We start from the raw sequence: 15773 nt of genomic DNA on the forward strand, positions 1-15773 counted from the left end.
TGTTGTTGTGTTTGCACATCTCTGTTGCTTGTGGGGCTCGCACACAAGAATTTCACTCGCATGTGCTGTGCCAGTGTGCCTGCACATGTGATGTGACAATAAAAAGTGATTTGATTTGATTTGATTTGATATATGCAAGTAAACTGTATTATTTTCATCTGAACTCTAACGCAGCCAGACTTTACCATTTCAGAGGAAATGGGAGTGCCTTTAACTTGTTGCAGCTCCAAAGTTTGTTCCCTTCATTTTAAATATATATAATAATAATACTTGTTAGTTAACATGTCTACAAAGAACGTAGAGGTTATGCCTGTTATTAACACCTGTGCAGTGGTAAAGGGGTAAGATGTAAAAAATTGTTCTGAATCAAGAACCAGTTTGAGATTTTTAAATCCTGCATACCTCCAAGCATATCAGTTCCTTTTTATCAATTTTTTCTGCACTACAATTATTTCAAACTTACATGTAATGTAAATAGTTTTGATGAACCTGAAAAACTGTCACTCAAATTTTTCCACATGGAAAACAAAGGAAAATAAATAAGAAGATTTTAAAAATACATAAAGCTAAAAAGTAATTAATAAGGAATAGGGGCATAAAAGAATTGCTAATGAAACGGGTATCAGTTTGTGAAATACCATAAGCTTCATTGTTTCATTTGATTTAGCTATAAAAATGTGACTTGTACTTGCAGAGGGAAAGCATTGGATTCATGGAGAGTCATGGAGAGCGGAGAGTTTTTCTTCATAAGAACATTATTGATATTCACATAAGCTGCTAAAGTTCAGTTTGCTTGATACATTGGCTATTAGAAAAACAGGCAAGAAACAAGGTAAATAGTAATAAGTAATAATTATATGTGTAGCATGTATCATACTGTGTATAGATTTTAATTTTAGAGTAACACAGCAAAGGCAGGAGGCGTGAGTAGGCATATAAACTTAGTTACAGTCTCTTAGTTAGTTTGCGACACTCGCTATTACAACGCTAGTTTTGAAAGTAGTTTTAACATTATAATTATATTATAGTTTGTTTCAGTAAGAATACTTTGAAATCTTTATCAAAGCATCCTTTATATTTGTGTAGCTATGATTATTAGAGTGGATTCTGGCGTTCTCCAGCTGTCCTGGTCTCAGGCTTGACCCTGCTACAGAGTCCACGAATAATAATACTTTTATAAGTGCTGTAGTTAAAGTAGAAACTGATAGCACGGTAGTGTTTACATTCACAAACATAACCTTTGCACAAAAAAAGAAAAGGAATTGCTTAAATGATCACTGCTTTTTTCCTTGATTAGATTATCAGCCACAGTACTCTAAACAATCACAGGCCACATGATGCACCGCCCCATGCACCTCCTTTATATCCTCCATGCCAAGCACCACTCCTCTGGGCACACCTCTTCCTGCCACTACTCCTTCTACCTCTGATGGGCTAAGCACCCGGTTCCATAACCTGAACCCAGCCATTTGCCCAGCAAAACCCTCTGTAGGATCAAACCCTCCACCAACAGAGTCCTGCTCCTGTCCCAGCACCACAGATCCACCTCCGGGAACCTCCCAGCCCTTCCTGAAGTCAGAGCCTGAGGAGGCGAGGAGGTGGTCATTGTAGTGCCAGAATCGACCGTGGATAGAGGACCAAAGGACACAGACATGATGCCAGTGAGTGTCCAGAAGCGGTGACACCTGGAGACGACGATACACGGGGTCTCTAATGACAAAGTCCAGAGAGGGTGAGGAAGAAGGTGAGGATGGAGAAGAAACAGAAAAGGGTGTAGACGAAGACGAGGACCTATGTCCGTAAAGAACTAACTGATTGTCACTGTCATCGGTGGCATAGGAGAGCAGCGTGCCAATATGTGGTGTCTCCACACGAAGCCACAGGCACAGAGAGAGTTCAAGAAGAGCTGGTAGACTCAGGGAGAAGGTGACATAGTTTTCTGCTGAGGCCGAGGGGAACAGCACCATGGAGTCCACGTTACAAACTGCAGACAGAGAAAGAAGACGCATTCGAATTCATCTAAACATGGTGCCAACACATACACATGAACAAACTGAACAGTGCATGGAAAAGCTAAAATGTTGTATGAATGCAACATCAAACTGAGCTAAACAGCAAAAACAGTTGCATGAGAGGCAGTACATGAAAGATAAAAGAGGGTTTACGCAAATCTATAAACAGTAAATGTGATGCTTTTCACTCGATGATAACATGATACAATTTTGAAATGTTTCTTTCTTTGACTTTTTCAGTATCTGAGTAGATACTTTACTTACTGGTTGCATCCCTCTTAGGAATTGGCTGTGCTGGGATCTTGTGCTTGAGAGGAATTTGCAGAAAGTTATGAATCATCGTGTGCCTTTTGTCCTCCTCTCCTTCATCCCATCCACTAACACTTGGCTTATAAGGCCGAAGAGCCTCCGGACTGGTCCTGTTCTGTATGTCTTCTGGTGTATAATGGTTTGGAACACGGGGCAGCATCCTAGAATGCTGTTCGGGGTCTTGTAAATGTGGGGTTTCCTCAGGATGTGAATGGGAATGGGATGGTTGCTGTACTTGGGGATCAGTCTGGCCCTGGAATTGAGACAGAGCCTGGTGGGTGGTGTTGATGCTGGGGAGAGTTAGCTGATGCTGATGCTGGGAAGGATAGGGCTGTGTCTGTGCCCAAGTTTGGATCTGGACCTGGGGCTGCGAAGGGTCTGGATGTGTTTTAGGATTTTCCTTTTGGACTTGTATTTGTAGATAAGACTCTGGCATCTGAGCTTTTGAATGTTTAGGCTGCCTTGCTGCATGGAGTTGGTCTGGCTTAGTTTCATGATCAGTGTCCGTCTGGATTTGGCTGCTTTCTTGCACTCTGGGTTGGATATGTCCTTCCAGAATCCTTCTACGCTTTCCTCCTCTATTTGTCTGACCTCTTCTGCATGGTTCATTGTATTCCTGAGGTGTGATGTTGGAGCTAACAGGCTCTCCCATCTTCTGCCTTCCATTCCCGTCTAGGACTTCACTGAGCCGGCCCTCGAGTTGGACCAAACGTGTTGCCTGGTTTTTCAGGGATTCCAGCAACCCTTTTAGTCCAATCAGCAACTCATCACGCTGGATTTGAAGAGCAGCCAGTCTCTCCTCTTGACTTCGGAGCTCTAGAGTGAGGTCGAAGAAGTCCTGATCAGGATCGGCTGTCATTTTTTCAGTCTGGTGGCAGTTCTCCCTTAACTTTCTTTCCATTGAAGTCAGGCGACCCATCAGCCGCTTATTCTTCTTCTCAAGCTTCCTGTTTGTCTCCCTGTGGTGACAGTGTGAGAAAATATTTGATTAGGTATTCTTGTGTTCTTGCTTCTCAAATCCAGCTTTTAGCATCAGACTAAGGATGAACTGCTACATTTGATCATGTATGGCATGTAAATAGCTGAATGACCTGAGAAATTACAGTTCAAAACTAATATTACTTCTCAGTGCAGCCCTTCCAGTCTCCGAGAACAGAACATTTACCCCTGGTTGCTCTGACCTGAGATCCTCTATCTCCTGTGTTGTGCTTTGCTTTAGGTGTTCCAGGTCCTGTGATACATGGTGGTAATGGTCGTTCAGGCCTTGAACACGCCGCTTTAGCGCCTGCAAGGAACTCCTGTTCTGGTTCAGGGCCAGCATGTTCAAACGGGCTCGAGTCAAAGCCTGGAACTGTTGGAACTATCAGGGAAAAAAACGTTTTCATGAGTCTTCCTGCAGATGTTTGCTCTCTGACCTCAAGGTCAGGAAAATACTGAAAATCTCCAGTAAATACTGAAAAACACGTGTCACATGGTCGTGACAACTGATCATCGGGTGCTGCAAGAGATTTTCCATGATTTCAGTGCTTTTACAGCATGACTAATAACATGTATGACAGCAGAAGAGAAACAGTATTGCGAAACAGATATTCAACTTTAATCTGATAGTGTCACATAAAAAGTAAACAAACTAATAAAAAGCAAATGTTTGTGTTTCTTTTTTAACCCTCTCGTGCATTTATTCAACAACATTCACCCCCAACTACTCGCAGCAGATTGCTGCTCGGTCCTGAGCCTGGTTCTGTTTCTTTCTTAAAGGTGAGTTTTTCCTTCCCGCTGTTGCCAAGTTCTTGCACATAAGTGGTCATCTGAGTTATTTTAGGGTCTTTACCTTGCACTATACAGTAAAGCACCTTGAGGTGACTGTTGCTGTGATGCTGAGTCATTCCTGTACAAAAATGTCAAATTCCGCGATGATGCTTTTTGATGCTGCAATGAAAGAAATGCCAAAACTAACATGGAAGAACATTTCACAAGTGAGGTGTTATTTTGATTTTGATTTATTTTTGGTCATATGGCTATAGTCCTATATTTCAAACCAAACTTTTTTGGATCAGCTGAAAATTATGATGATTTTCAGATTGTGTGGAGACCTCCCTATGGGCCCAGCTCCTTTACCTTCAGAACAGCCCTGATTCTTTGAAAACAAGAACATTTGTGGCCATATTGAAATGGTAGTACCACAGCTTTTGTGACTAGTGAACAGGGATGGATTTGAGTTAGCATAGGATATAACTAGCACATAAAAAGTCATTTAAAATAAGCCGCATGCATGCAAAGGCAAGTAAAAATGTGGGTTTATGATACTACAATAAGTACTACTGTATATTATTTGCAATATAGGTAATAAGGGACTGACCTGCTCATTAAGTCGTTGGAGTTTCTGGGAAACTGGATCAAATCCCTGCACCTTTACAGTCTGAAGCTGCAGCAGAAGCGTGTAAACCAGGACCTGCATCCAGATGCCCACCACGAAGCTGCGCATGGTGCTGGGCAGTGGAGCAAGGATAGATGCAAGCTGTCAGTCTTTGTCTGGGAATGTGTAGTTGAAGGAGAAGACAACGACATAGCTGAAAAGGGTTGGTCTTGAAACACACTATGTGAAAACAACACTTTCCACAAAATCACTGGGGAGCTGGGAGGAAATGCAGATGGCTTCAGCAGGTGCTCTGCTTCTGTCTTTCTCCCTCTTTCACTGTCAAATACAAATTAATAAACACAAAAGAGAAATGAAGTGCCCGCAATAATCGGATACACAATATTTATTAAGTGTGTTATTATAAAAGCACATTTATTTTTATTTAAAGTGCTGTAAATGGCCATTCAGCTTTGGATATGAAGTTTAGATTTATTAAAAGCTTTCATGAACTTCCTCAAAACACAGCAATCTCAAAATATATTCTCATAAAAACATATTTTGGTTAACTGAAGTAAGTTCGCAGGCTTTTATGTGTGAACTTGTCTGTGTATGTGGCTGTAAAACTCATGATGTGTGGGCTGAGGGAGAAGCAGCTTGTACTTTCTTCTTCCCCTTGATTCTGCCTGGGGGGATCTGGCTCTCTTCATCTTCTGCTTTTTGTGCAAATGACCCAATCCAGGAATCCTTTTGCAGAGCCCTCCCTTCTGCTTTAATTCTTATGACTCAGTTGCAACACTGCAGCTTTAATCCGCAGTGCTAAACATGGAGAATCTCATTGCATTGATGCCAATATGCTACTTTAAATACACGCTCATGTTAAAGTGAAGTGTTCCATCAAAAGTTACACTGTTTTCCACATGTGAAAGTCTAGTGCAAACAGAGGTTTTACTTTCGCTTTCATTCTGACCTCCCACAAGTCCCACATGCAGCGTCAGTGCCTTTGTCATTTCATTGTCTCACCCTGGAAAGCCCTACACGGGCTCATTGGCCACCAGAAGATCGAGATAATGCTTTGATCAGACTAGATGCTGTGCCGTACTCTTTTTTAAACAGACTTGGCTGTACTTTTATTCAGCCCTTTTCGTCTCCTTTTAGGTTTGTTTTGTTGTTTTTTTAAGTCCTTTGTTGAAAGCTGGGCAGTGTATTTAGGCACACTGTGATAACGTTTTATCACACGGTGCTTTTGCGGATTTTTGTATCTGTTTTTTTTTCTTTTAAACAACAACTTCAGTTTCTTTCGTGTGGAGGATCATCAACGGTCAGAATCTTGAGTCCAGTTATAAAAACCTCCCATAAAGCAAACATGGATGAAGTGACTCCACTGCTGCCAAGACAATCAACATCCCAGGTCTGAGCTCACTGATTGTCATTTGAAATCCTATAAGCTTAAAAGATTTAATGCAGAAATAAGATCATGTCTACATCACTTTGTTTATGGTCTAACTCATTTCTCATTTCAGACAGACAGTATTTTTAAGCTGTGTTTATAGTGTGGGTGTCGAGCTGTTTTAAACTCTGAGTTTATGCAAATTATGTGAATAAACTAACCGTTCAGTGCAGCAGCTGAATGGAGATGTCTATCTGCAGCCTGACGGTTAACAGTCCAAATCTTTCTTTGTTTGACGGTAAAGTTGACATGTGTGAAAAATAAAAAGCATGATTTATTTTACAGTGTGATTCAAAACTCTGATGATAAATGAAAACTTGGCCTGAGTGAAAGAAATCACACCTGTTACTATACTGATTTAACTTTCAATGCAACACAAACATCCCATCCTCTGACTTTGATTTGCTCATTGCCGAAATGTTGATTTCTCCATTCCAAGCAAACCGCTCATAGCTTTGTTTGTCTGACTGCAGTGTTGCATTTTAGGATGCAACACTGGACTCTCTGGACAACATGCTGATTTTTAATTTATTTGGGATGACAAACCTCTCAGACACTTCCACACCTATCATTGATTCACTGAACATCCAGATCAGTTTCAACTATATATGTGCAGTTGATCTTGTGTTTGAACGTGTCCACACCTCTTTGTCTTAGATTAAAAACTCTGGACTGTACCTGGCCGCATTTGCAGCGGTCCTGGGGAACTTCAACTCTGGTTACTCCCTTGTCTACCCATCTCCCGTGCTGCCATATTTCCAGAGTCCCGACGCCGACCCTCGGCTCAGGATGAACACCGAGCAGGCCGCCTGGTTCGGATCTATCTACTCCCTAGGTGCTGCAGCCGGGGGGCTAGGGGCCATACTGCTCAATGACATGATTGGACGAAAGCTGAGTATTATGATGTCGGCGTTGCCCACAACTCTCGGGTTGGTCTCAGTCACAGCATACACAACATGAAGCCCTCTTTAACACTTTTAACAGACAGATTTGCATAGAACAGAATAGAAAAAATAGAAATGCTCTGTTATCATAGTACACATACAACAAAATTGTGAGTGCTCCACACAAACTGTGCAGGAATAAAATATAAATAGTATGACAGCAGAACAAGAGGAAGATTATAGCATATATTATAACATTGGTAATATTGTGTAAGTAGATCATTTATTTCTAAATTCTGTACTTTGATGCTATGACATCCAAACTTTAATAAACATTTAAAAACCTAAAATACCACTGAAAGCACATAATGCACTAAACTGGGATGAACTGGGAGCCAATGGAGCTGTTTAAGAACAGGTGTTATATGTTCAGTGGATCTAGTTCTGAAAATAATACGAGCAGCTGTATTTTGAACTAACTGCAATTTATGGAGGGATTTATGAGGTAGACCATAGAGAAGAGAATTACAGTAACCCAGACGAGATGTGACAAGAGCATTGACAAGTACGGTGGTACTGTGTGGTGTGAGTGAGGGACGAAGATGGTTAATATTACGGAGATGAAAGATTGGAACACCTCTATGAAAGCAGAAGAAGAAGAACACAATGCCACAACCATCCCAGGAGTGAATGTCTCAGCAGATTAACTCCACTGCTCAGAGAAACTGCAAAAAACCCAAGAGCTAAACCTCAGACAGGCCTCAGTCAGCATGTTAAATGAGCAGGGCTGAAAAATGATGGCTTATTTGGAAGGATTGCCAGGAGTAATCTTCTTGTCTTGGCAGCACTGCTTAGGTCTGCAAAGTTGCACCTGGTGATGTGTTTCATGAATATTACACTGTAGACTATTTATTTATTTATTTATTTATTTATTTATTTGTGTCCTGTTTGGATCTTTAGCCATCAGAATTGTTGTCTTAAGGCCAAGAAAGATGCCAAGCGGATTTATTTTACCAAGTGGATCATCATGGCCTTGCCATATTGGTCCATTTGATTGACTTTTATTATAAGTATGAATTTATTTTTTTTTTCAGTTGCTACAAACGGGACAGACATGACTGGGGGATAGGACAGGGAGAAAGAATGAAAGAAAGAGAGGGAGAGAAAGAAAACCAAAGGGGAGAAGAGACGGTGAGAAAGGGGGGAAGAAAGAAAAAAAAACAAAACAAAACAAAACAAAACAAAACAAAACACCTGGGTCACCTGTATGGAGAAAAAAAACAGAAGAGAAAGCAAACAACAAAGAGCAACATAATAAAAAAAACAGCACCAGCACAATAAACTAGCTAGCAGTAGATAACAGTAGATACTAAATAATAAATGATATTGTGCAGCACGCAAGATAGACAGCGCACAATGTGCTTTGAGGCAGCAGCCCAGAAAGGTGTAGTCCGAGTCTGTGAACACCCGTGTGTACACCTGTGTGCACACCTGTGTGGATCAGCATGCTTGTATTCCAAAGGTTTCTCCATGTAACGGTCTGCTAGGGAGTGTGGGGAGCCACAGCCCCGTCCACCAGAGTATGAAGCAGGTATGGAGGAGATTCAGGCCCCAGATATCCAGAGGCCCCAGAGTACAAGGACCCGAGGAGGACCACCAAAGGGGGGGGGGGGAACCGCGCCACCCTCCTGGGAAGAGCTGAGTAGAGCCCCAAAGGAGAGGTCACCCCGCAGCTACGGAGCAGAGGCCAGAGGGGGTTGCAGTGGCGTGCCTGCGGGCTCTGCCGGCAGCCAGCTGTGCCAGAGAGGACCGAGCTTCAGGCCCAGAGGCCAGAGGCCTGAGGGCATCCCACCCCCCGGAAGGAGCCCAGCCGGGCCACAGGCGCCCGGCCCCGCCAATCGGCCACCAGGAGTGAGCCGGTACATACATGAGCGCCCAGCCCCAGACGACAAGGACCACCAACACACCAACGTCTGAGGGCATCAGCCACCGGCAGGGAGTGTGGTGAGGGGAGATAGGCCTCCGTACTTTAGAGGGCCTGAGATGTACCCAGAGAGGTTGAGTCTAAGACCCAACCTGACATATAGACACAGACGAACAGGCACACGCGGACACAGACGTGCATTCCCACCCCATATGCACAACCAAATACTCGGCACTCACCCAACGTGTAGACAGACACAAATAGACACTGCACAGACAGTCGCACTCCCCAAACATACTCTATATCCCTAGATTATTTATTTTGAATGAATAAACTGTGTATGTGTGTCTCAGGTACATGCTGATGGGAGGAGCTATAAACTTGTCCATGCTCCAGGTCGGCCGTTTCCTAACTGGCGTTGCCGCAGGGATGACTGCAGCATCCATTCCTGTAGGTAACCATGGTTGTTATAATTTTTTGTATTCTCTGAGTCCCTAATACGTATATGGATACCTGACTACAGCATCCTATAAAAATGTTGACAAAAGTGTTCAGTGTTCCCAGAAAAGTATTAAGAGATTGCAGTTAATTCATCCAGTTTTAAAAACACTGCATTAAAACTAGATAGACAGTCACTAAAATGAATAAATCATGTGTGAGAAAGCATGAACATAGTTTGTCTAACATGTCCCTCATTAATGGGATAAGCTACACCATTGGTTACTTTTATGACAAGTGCAGAACTGAAAAGACAAGTGAGCTTAAAGTAAATTTGCATCATCAGAGCAAACAGGTTTGTCAGGAAGGAAAAATCTAGTGTCCTGTAAAGCTGGAAATATTGTTAAGTTAAAAAAATGGAGTACTGAATCTCACCTAGACCCACAGAGCATGGATGCATGAGCTAAAACAACTTTGAGAATTTCCACATGCTAAAGAAACTAGATGTAACTATTATAATGGTAAGCGCCTCTTCTCTTCTCTTACATATTTAATTAAACACTTAAACTTTATGCACTTGATATAAACTGAATGTATATCAGTCAAGTAAATTTCACTGAATATTTTACATTTTACGTAACACAAATTACATGTGAACTTTACATGAATTCCAGAATTCCTTTTATGTTGAATAACTTATTTAGCAGGTGTGCTTGTACCGTCTTTGTGAGTCATCTCAGTGTAGTTGAGTTGCTTTTTGGAGACACTACTGGTATCTTTTGACTTACTCTCTGAATTTGTACTAGTTGACTTTATGCAACTGTGATATTATGTGTGTTTGCAGGTTTACATCTCAGAGATCTCCCACCAAAAAGTGAGAGGAGCTCTTGGCTCCTGCCCTCAGATCACAGCTGTAATTGGGGCCCTGGCGCTCTACGCTCTTGGTAGGAACAAACCAGTGCTGGTGCATACCCAGTCATGCCAGCTTTATACATAGTTAGCTGTCTTTGCTAAAATTGGTTGTGCATCTTACTTTTCTTGCTTTTAATGGTATTCTCATATAAAACCGTGTTGTGATGTTTTAAGTGGTGTATCTTAAAAAAGAAACTGCCTCTCTTTTTTTTTGTATACAATGGACAGGTCTGGTGGTGCCATGGAGGTGGCTGGCTGTGGCAGGCGAGGTGCCAGCTGTGTTGATGGTTGTGCTGCTGGCGTTCATGCCCTCCTCCCCCAGAAGGCTCCTCTCAATGGGCCGGCAGCAGCATGCTGAGAGGGTGCTCCGCTGGCTCAGGGGAAATCAGTATGACGTCCAGACTGAGCTCCTTGCCATACAGGTAAATAGGCAAGCAGTTGATTTACTGGGTTTCATTGGAGATGAATATGAGACACCTCAGTATACATCCTACAGGGTTCATAGACATTAACACATTTGTTGTAACTCCATTAATGCAGCACAGCATCGACACACAGCCCAAAATCACATGGTCTCAGCTGGGAACACCAACCTACTACAAGCCAATCCTGATCTCAGTGGGGATGCGTTTCCTGCAGCAGATGACAGGCATCACACCAATCCTGGTTTACCTGGAGCCCATCTTTAAAAAGAGCAATGTCCCCCTGCCACCCAGGTTGGTGGTTTATTTCCCATGTGGATTTTATTGTTTTTAGCCTTTTGTGCTTTAATGATAATAACACAAATGATACATCTAATTAATCATTTAAATTGACTTTGAAACTCAAGAATAATCACGAAACACGTCGAGTTCGTCTTTAAACTCCATATCTGTGTTTCTGTATCTGCCAGGTATGATGCTGCCATCGTGGGTTTGGTGCGCCTCGGCTCTATTGCCGTGGCAGCTTTTCTGATGGACAAAGCAGGACGCAAGGCTCTGCTGTACACATCGAGCATGCTGATGTTTTTGTCCTCTCTGACTCTCACCATGGTTTCTCACACCACACCTTGCCCTCCTGGCCCTGCTCCTCCAAACCACACCGCTCCGGACTACACCTCCCACAATGACTTTGGAAGCACTTTTATGAGCAATGCCCAAACTGCAGGGAGCGTCTTGCCGATCATTTGTACCGTGGTGTTTATATTTGGTGAGTTCTGAAAGCAACAGATATTTAATTATTTGTTTCTGGCAGTCAGTGACGTGGTAGTGAGAGGTGCCAAGGGGGAAGCTGCATCCATAAAGTATTTGAGTGCGTCACACAGACGTAGACTGCTTATCAGTGTTAAAAACTCGACCATGCAGAAAGTCATATTATCTGTAAGATTATACAGTGAAAGTACCTGAAAATCTGTTCTGCCAATATGGTTGAATTTGCTATGGCGGCGCCAATGACTGTATATCAAAGATGGACTTGAGCAGTTTGGGGTTTTTAGGTCGTTGTTTTTCTAGTGTCAGCCTCAAGTGGTCATTTAAGGAACTGCAGGTTTTGACACTTAAGCATCAGCTTTATTTTTCAGCAGCAGAGATTACTGTTTGGTAACAAACGCCATAAACAATTAAGTTAGCATTTAAACAAACACATGTATACTTTTATGGGTTGTAGAGGAGAAACTTAGTAACCTGTCAGGCATGTGCTTTGTGTAAATTACATCAGAGGTGTTAAATCATCAGCTCTGTTATATTTCGCTGTTGGAGCCTCATTAACAGACTATGACGTGTCAACATTATATCCTCATAAAAATATGATGGACAAATATGTTGTCACACCTGCTCAGCTGAGAAAACCCCCAATGATTTACATGTTGTAGCATTAGCATGCTGCAACATTAGCGTGCTTCTTCCCTTCAGGGGTTTTGTTTTCAGACGTCGTTAATCACACCTTAAAGAAATGTCCCAGTCTGAACATCCTAAAATATGCTGTCTCTGTGCTGTGACTGTGCCTGACAAAGGGCGTCTGCTGCTTTCATTGTCTCATGATGTCATCTTCTTTAATGTGGGCTGTTAGCTTTATTATCACATTGTTGGTTGTCTCCTAGGATACGCCATGGGATGGGGCCCAATCACATGGCTGCTAATGTCAGAGGTGCTTCCACTGGCTGCCAGGGGTAAAGCTTCTGGTGTGTGTGTCACCATCAGCTGGCTGACGGCCTTCGGGCTCACGCACGGCTTCACACACTTAGTGGACACGTACGGCCTGTATGCGCCCTACCTGCTTTTCACGGTGGTGTGCGTCGTCTCTCTGCTCTTCAATGCTGTGTGCATCCCAGAGACTCGCAAGCGCTCGCTGGAGGAAATAGAGAACTACTTCAGGACGGGACGCACGTTCACCATCAACCAGTCCAGTTGAGGCCTGCATCAGTCTCATTCACATGATGTACTTATATATGGGGTGCCGTTTGTAAAGTGAAACATGCTGAAATTAACGGCAACATTTTTCCACATTTAGCTCAAAACAAGTCATTTTTTACAACATTTAGTAAAATATTAGTAACTTTTCATATTTAAAACAGAATTTGAAATGTTAAATCTAAATGTTAAATATTCAATCTAAATGTTAAATGTTAAATCTAAACATTATATTTAAATCTAAATGTTAAATGTTAAATCTAAATATTATATTTAAATCTAAATGTTAAATGTTAAATCTAAATATTATATTTAAATCTAAATGTTAAATGTTAAATCTAAATCTAAATCTAAATCTAAATGTTAAATCTAAATGCTAAATGTTAAATGTTAAACCTAAATGTTTAGGCTAATATGCAAATTTATTGTACGGATCAACGGAAATACCGAAATAAAAGCTTCCCGAAAACCTCCGGTGCAAAATTGTGTCTGCTCCCCCCCTCACTTCTCCCCGCCATGAGTTGCTTCACTTCTTGCCTACGAACATGTCCAGCGATTTTGCTGGACATGCGCTGCAGCGATTGTGAAGTGGAGACTGCAGCTGCTAAGAGTGCACTACTGCTGAACCTTTGGATGGCCGACAAAACGGATCTTCCGATGTTTTCAGCTAAATCGCCGGACGTGCTTTCTCATGGTCTGGTTATGGCTGAATTCCAGTGGAATGACGGTCCCGCCATAATAGACGTTCCAGCCATGTGTTCCAGCCCTAAACCAAACTTATCCCTAACTATAACTTTACTAGCAGTTAAATGACGTAAAATAGTGTTTTCCAAAGCGATTTTTAGAAAATGAACGAACATGTGTAGATTGAGTCCAAACGGTTCTCATGTGCTCTCCTTTTTCCGATGCCGTAATTTAGGAACGTGTTGGGTACCCGAAAGCATAAAATGTTGACAATTTGTCACCTAGCGAAAATTATTACGCTTTGGGAGTGAGAACGTGTCTGACCACTACCGGCACACTTTTGCACCGGAGGTTTTCGGAAAGCTTTTATTTTGGTATTTCCGCTGATCAGTGCAATAAATTTGCATGTTAGCCTAAACATTTAGATTTAACATTTAACATTTAGTATTTAGATTTAACATTTAGATATAGATTTAAATATAATATTTAGATTTACCATTTAACATTTAGATGTTAATATAATATTTAGATTTAACATTTAACATTTAGATTTAACATTTCAAATTCTGTTTTAAATATGAAAAGTTACTAATATTTTACTAAATGTTGTAAAAAATGACTTGTTTTGAGCTAAATGTGGAAAAATGTTGCCGTTAATTTCAGCATGTTTCACTTTACAAACGGCGCCCCATACTTATAAAGCAGGCATGGGGGGTCTTAGAAAAATGATCTGAGAGCTTGAGAGATTCCAATCAATCAAACTTAACCATCATTAAAGACTGATTTCAACTAGCTAAAAATAGTTATCACCAGCTCAAGTAGGTTCCCATTTAGCACCTTCATTAAAGGTCAGAGCAAATACACATAACTGACAATTTTAACAGCTACATTTTATCATATGATTACTTTATCATCTAATCATCTATTTTTCATCTAATTGTGGTAATAATTTTTATACACTAGTCTAGAATAATTACAAATTACAAATAATATACCTCTGATTGTTATTTTGTAGATTTATATATGTCAGACTTCCAGCACAGCTTGGAAGCACTACTGTATGATACACAGAGACGAAACTACTAACAAACAAAGCTCTAAACTAAACTTCCCAGAGGAAGTGGCCAGAGGGAGAGCACAGCAGTAGGTCCACAGAAACATTTAGTAGAAAAAAAGACAATTTTCTACAAATGAAAAAAAAAAACCCCTTCTGTTTTTAATTGCGGGACAGTCTGATGTGCTTTTTCTGTCATTTTACAAATGTATTTCTTACAATTTCAGCCCAAAGAGTAATGTTGACGGCAATGTTTGTCTTATCACTGGAATAATTTAGACATACTGTTGAAGATGCACTTCTGTTTTCTTATTAAAAATATCTGAGGGATTAAATGTGCATTTAAACTTCTTTACATTGGCATGAACAGCGAGTTTAAGAGGTGCAGCCCACTTGAGATCAAAGCTGGCCTGCGATGTAAAATGAATTTGACATTCCTGATGTAAACCATGCATTTTATTTATTTGAACACATTTTGCCCCTCCCTTCTGTCAAGGGAAAATTGTATTTAGTAGTCAGTATAATCTTTTAGTGATATAAGTTTGCATATGGTAGAATACTGCATGTAGTTATTTGTATTAGAAAATATTCAACCATGTATACTTAGAGGCATATAATCAATTGTGTAGTGACAGGATGTGTGATTTTTAGCAGGCTTGGTTCACCCCCACATCCTGGGAGCATGGGAGAGTTCGTACCTTGTCTTATTGTTTTACGGTAGGATTAACGTAGCTATGCTTGTTTTAGTCCAAGTGCCTTTTGGCTGGACTTTGAGACCAGCAGGTTTAGGGAAGATTTTATGGGGCCACACTCTGACCCCACACACACACACACACACACACACAAATGGCCTGTATTTATATAGCGCTTTTCTAGTCCCTAAGGACCCCAAAGCGCTTTACATATCCAGTCATCCACCCATTCACACACACATTCACACACTGGTGATGGCAAGCTACATTGTAGCCACAGCTGCCACACACACACACACACACACACACACACACACACACACACACACACACACACACACACCCAATGAAGTATAAAATAAAGACCGGGGCAGTTTCTCAGGTGCGAGTCTCAGAGACGTTCTGTGTGTTTCTTTTCTCTGAGTCTTTACTGAAGAAGTGTTTTAGAATATATTCCTTAACACCTTCCTTCCCTCCCCATCTCCGGCTGCCTCCCTCTTCCTGCTCCACCACAATCACCCACACATGCAGGGCCTTGGGGTAAAGGTGTATCACCTTGGTGCAGGGGAGGCATCCCCCCCTCTGTCCCCTTCTGGCTTCTTGTGCCACAATTTTATCTAACAACTTAGACATTCACATTACTCACACTCTCATAACACATACATATAGGA

At 41.5% G+C, this 15773-nt stretch overlaps 2 protein-coding genes across 2 annotated transcripts; one reads left to right on the top strand and one right to left on the bottom strand.

The window, feature by feature from the left end:
- Positions 1-735: 735 nt before the first annotated feature.
- ptx4 (pentraxin 4, long) lies at positions 736-4850 on the bottom strand. Its single transcript, XM_085272589.1, has 4 exons — positions 4681-4850; positions 3503-3681; positions 2277-3280; positions 736-1984 (listed from the first exon to the last, which is right to left on the bottom strand). The coding sequence occupies exons 1-4, from the start codon at positions 4804-4806 to the stop codon at positions 1302-1304; spliced, it is 1992 nt and encodes a 663-aa protein (XP_085128715.1). The 5' UTR covers positions 4807-4850; the 3' UTR covers positions 736-1301.
- An 829-nt stretch (positions 4851-5679) lies between these two features.
- On the top strand, positions 5680-14698 carry slc2a6 (solute carrier family 2 member 6). Its single transcript, XM_085270605.1, has 8 exons — positions 5680-6088; positions 6785-7056; positions 9289-9385; positions 10218-10317; positions 10514-10707; positions 10826-11001; positions 11178-11473; positions 12363-14698. The coding sequence occupies exons 1-8, from the start codon at positions 6044-6046 to the stop codon at positions 12671-12673; spliced, it is 1491 nt and encodes a 496-aa protein (XP_085126731.1). The 5' UTR covers positions 5680-6043; the 3' UTR covers positions 12674-14698.
- Positions 14699-15773: the final 1075 nt, after the last annotated feature.

This window comes from Mchenga conophoros, linkage group LG4 (assembly GCF_057382185.1).
Source record: "Mchenga conophoros isolate Kocher_MC1m ecotype Shallow Benthic linkage group LG4, M_conophoros_male_GT1.1, whole genome shotgun sequence".
Taxonomy (NCBI): Eukaryota; Metazoa; Chordata; class Actinopteri; order Cichliformes; family Cichlidae; genus Mchenga; species Mchenga conophoros.

Excerpts from the sequence above, each read along its gene's own strand:
- slc2a6 (XM_085270605.1), top strand. The coding sequence starts at position 6,044 with ATGGATGAAGTGACTCCACTGCTGCCAAGACAATCAACATCCCAG. Across the intron at positions 7,057-9,288 it reads GCGTTGCCCACAACTCTCGG|GTACATGCTGATGGGAGGAG; the intron begins GTTGGTCTCAGT and ends TGTGTGTCTCAG. Across the intron at positions 11,002-11,177 it reads AATGTCCCCCTGCCACCCAG|GTATGATGCTGCCATCGTGG; the intron begins GTTGGTGGTTTA and ends TGTATCTGCCAG.
- ptx4 (XM_085272589.1), bottom strand. The coding sequence starts at position 4,806 with ATGCGCAGCTTCGTGGTGGGCATCTGGATGCAGGTCCTGGTTTACACG. Across the intron at positions 3,281-3,502 it reads CAGGAGATAGAGGATCTCAG|GGAGACAAACAGGAAGCTTG; the intron begins GTCAGAGCAACC and ends CTGTCACCACAG. Across the intron at positions 1,985-2,276 it reads TCCTAAGAGGGATGCAACCA|TTTGTAACGTGGACTCCATG; the intron begins GTAAGTAAAGTA and ends CTCTGTCTGCAG.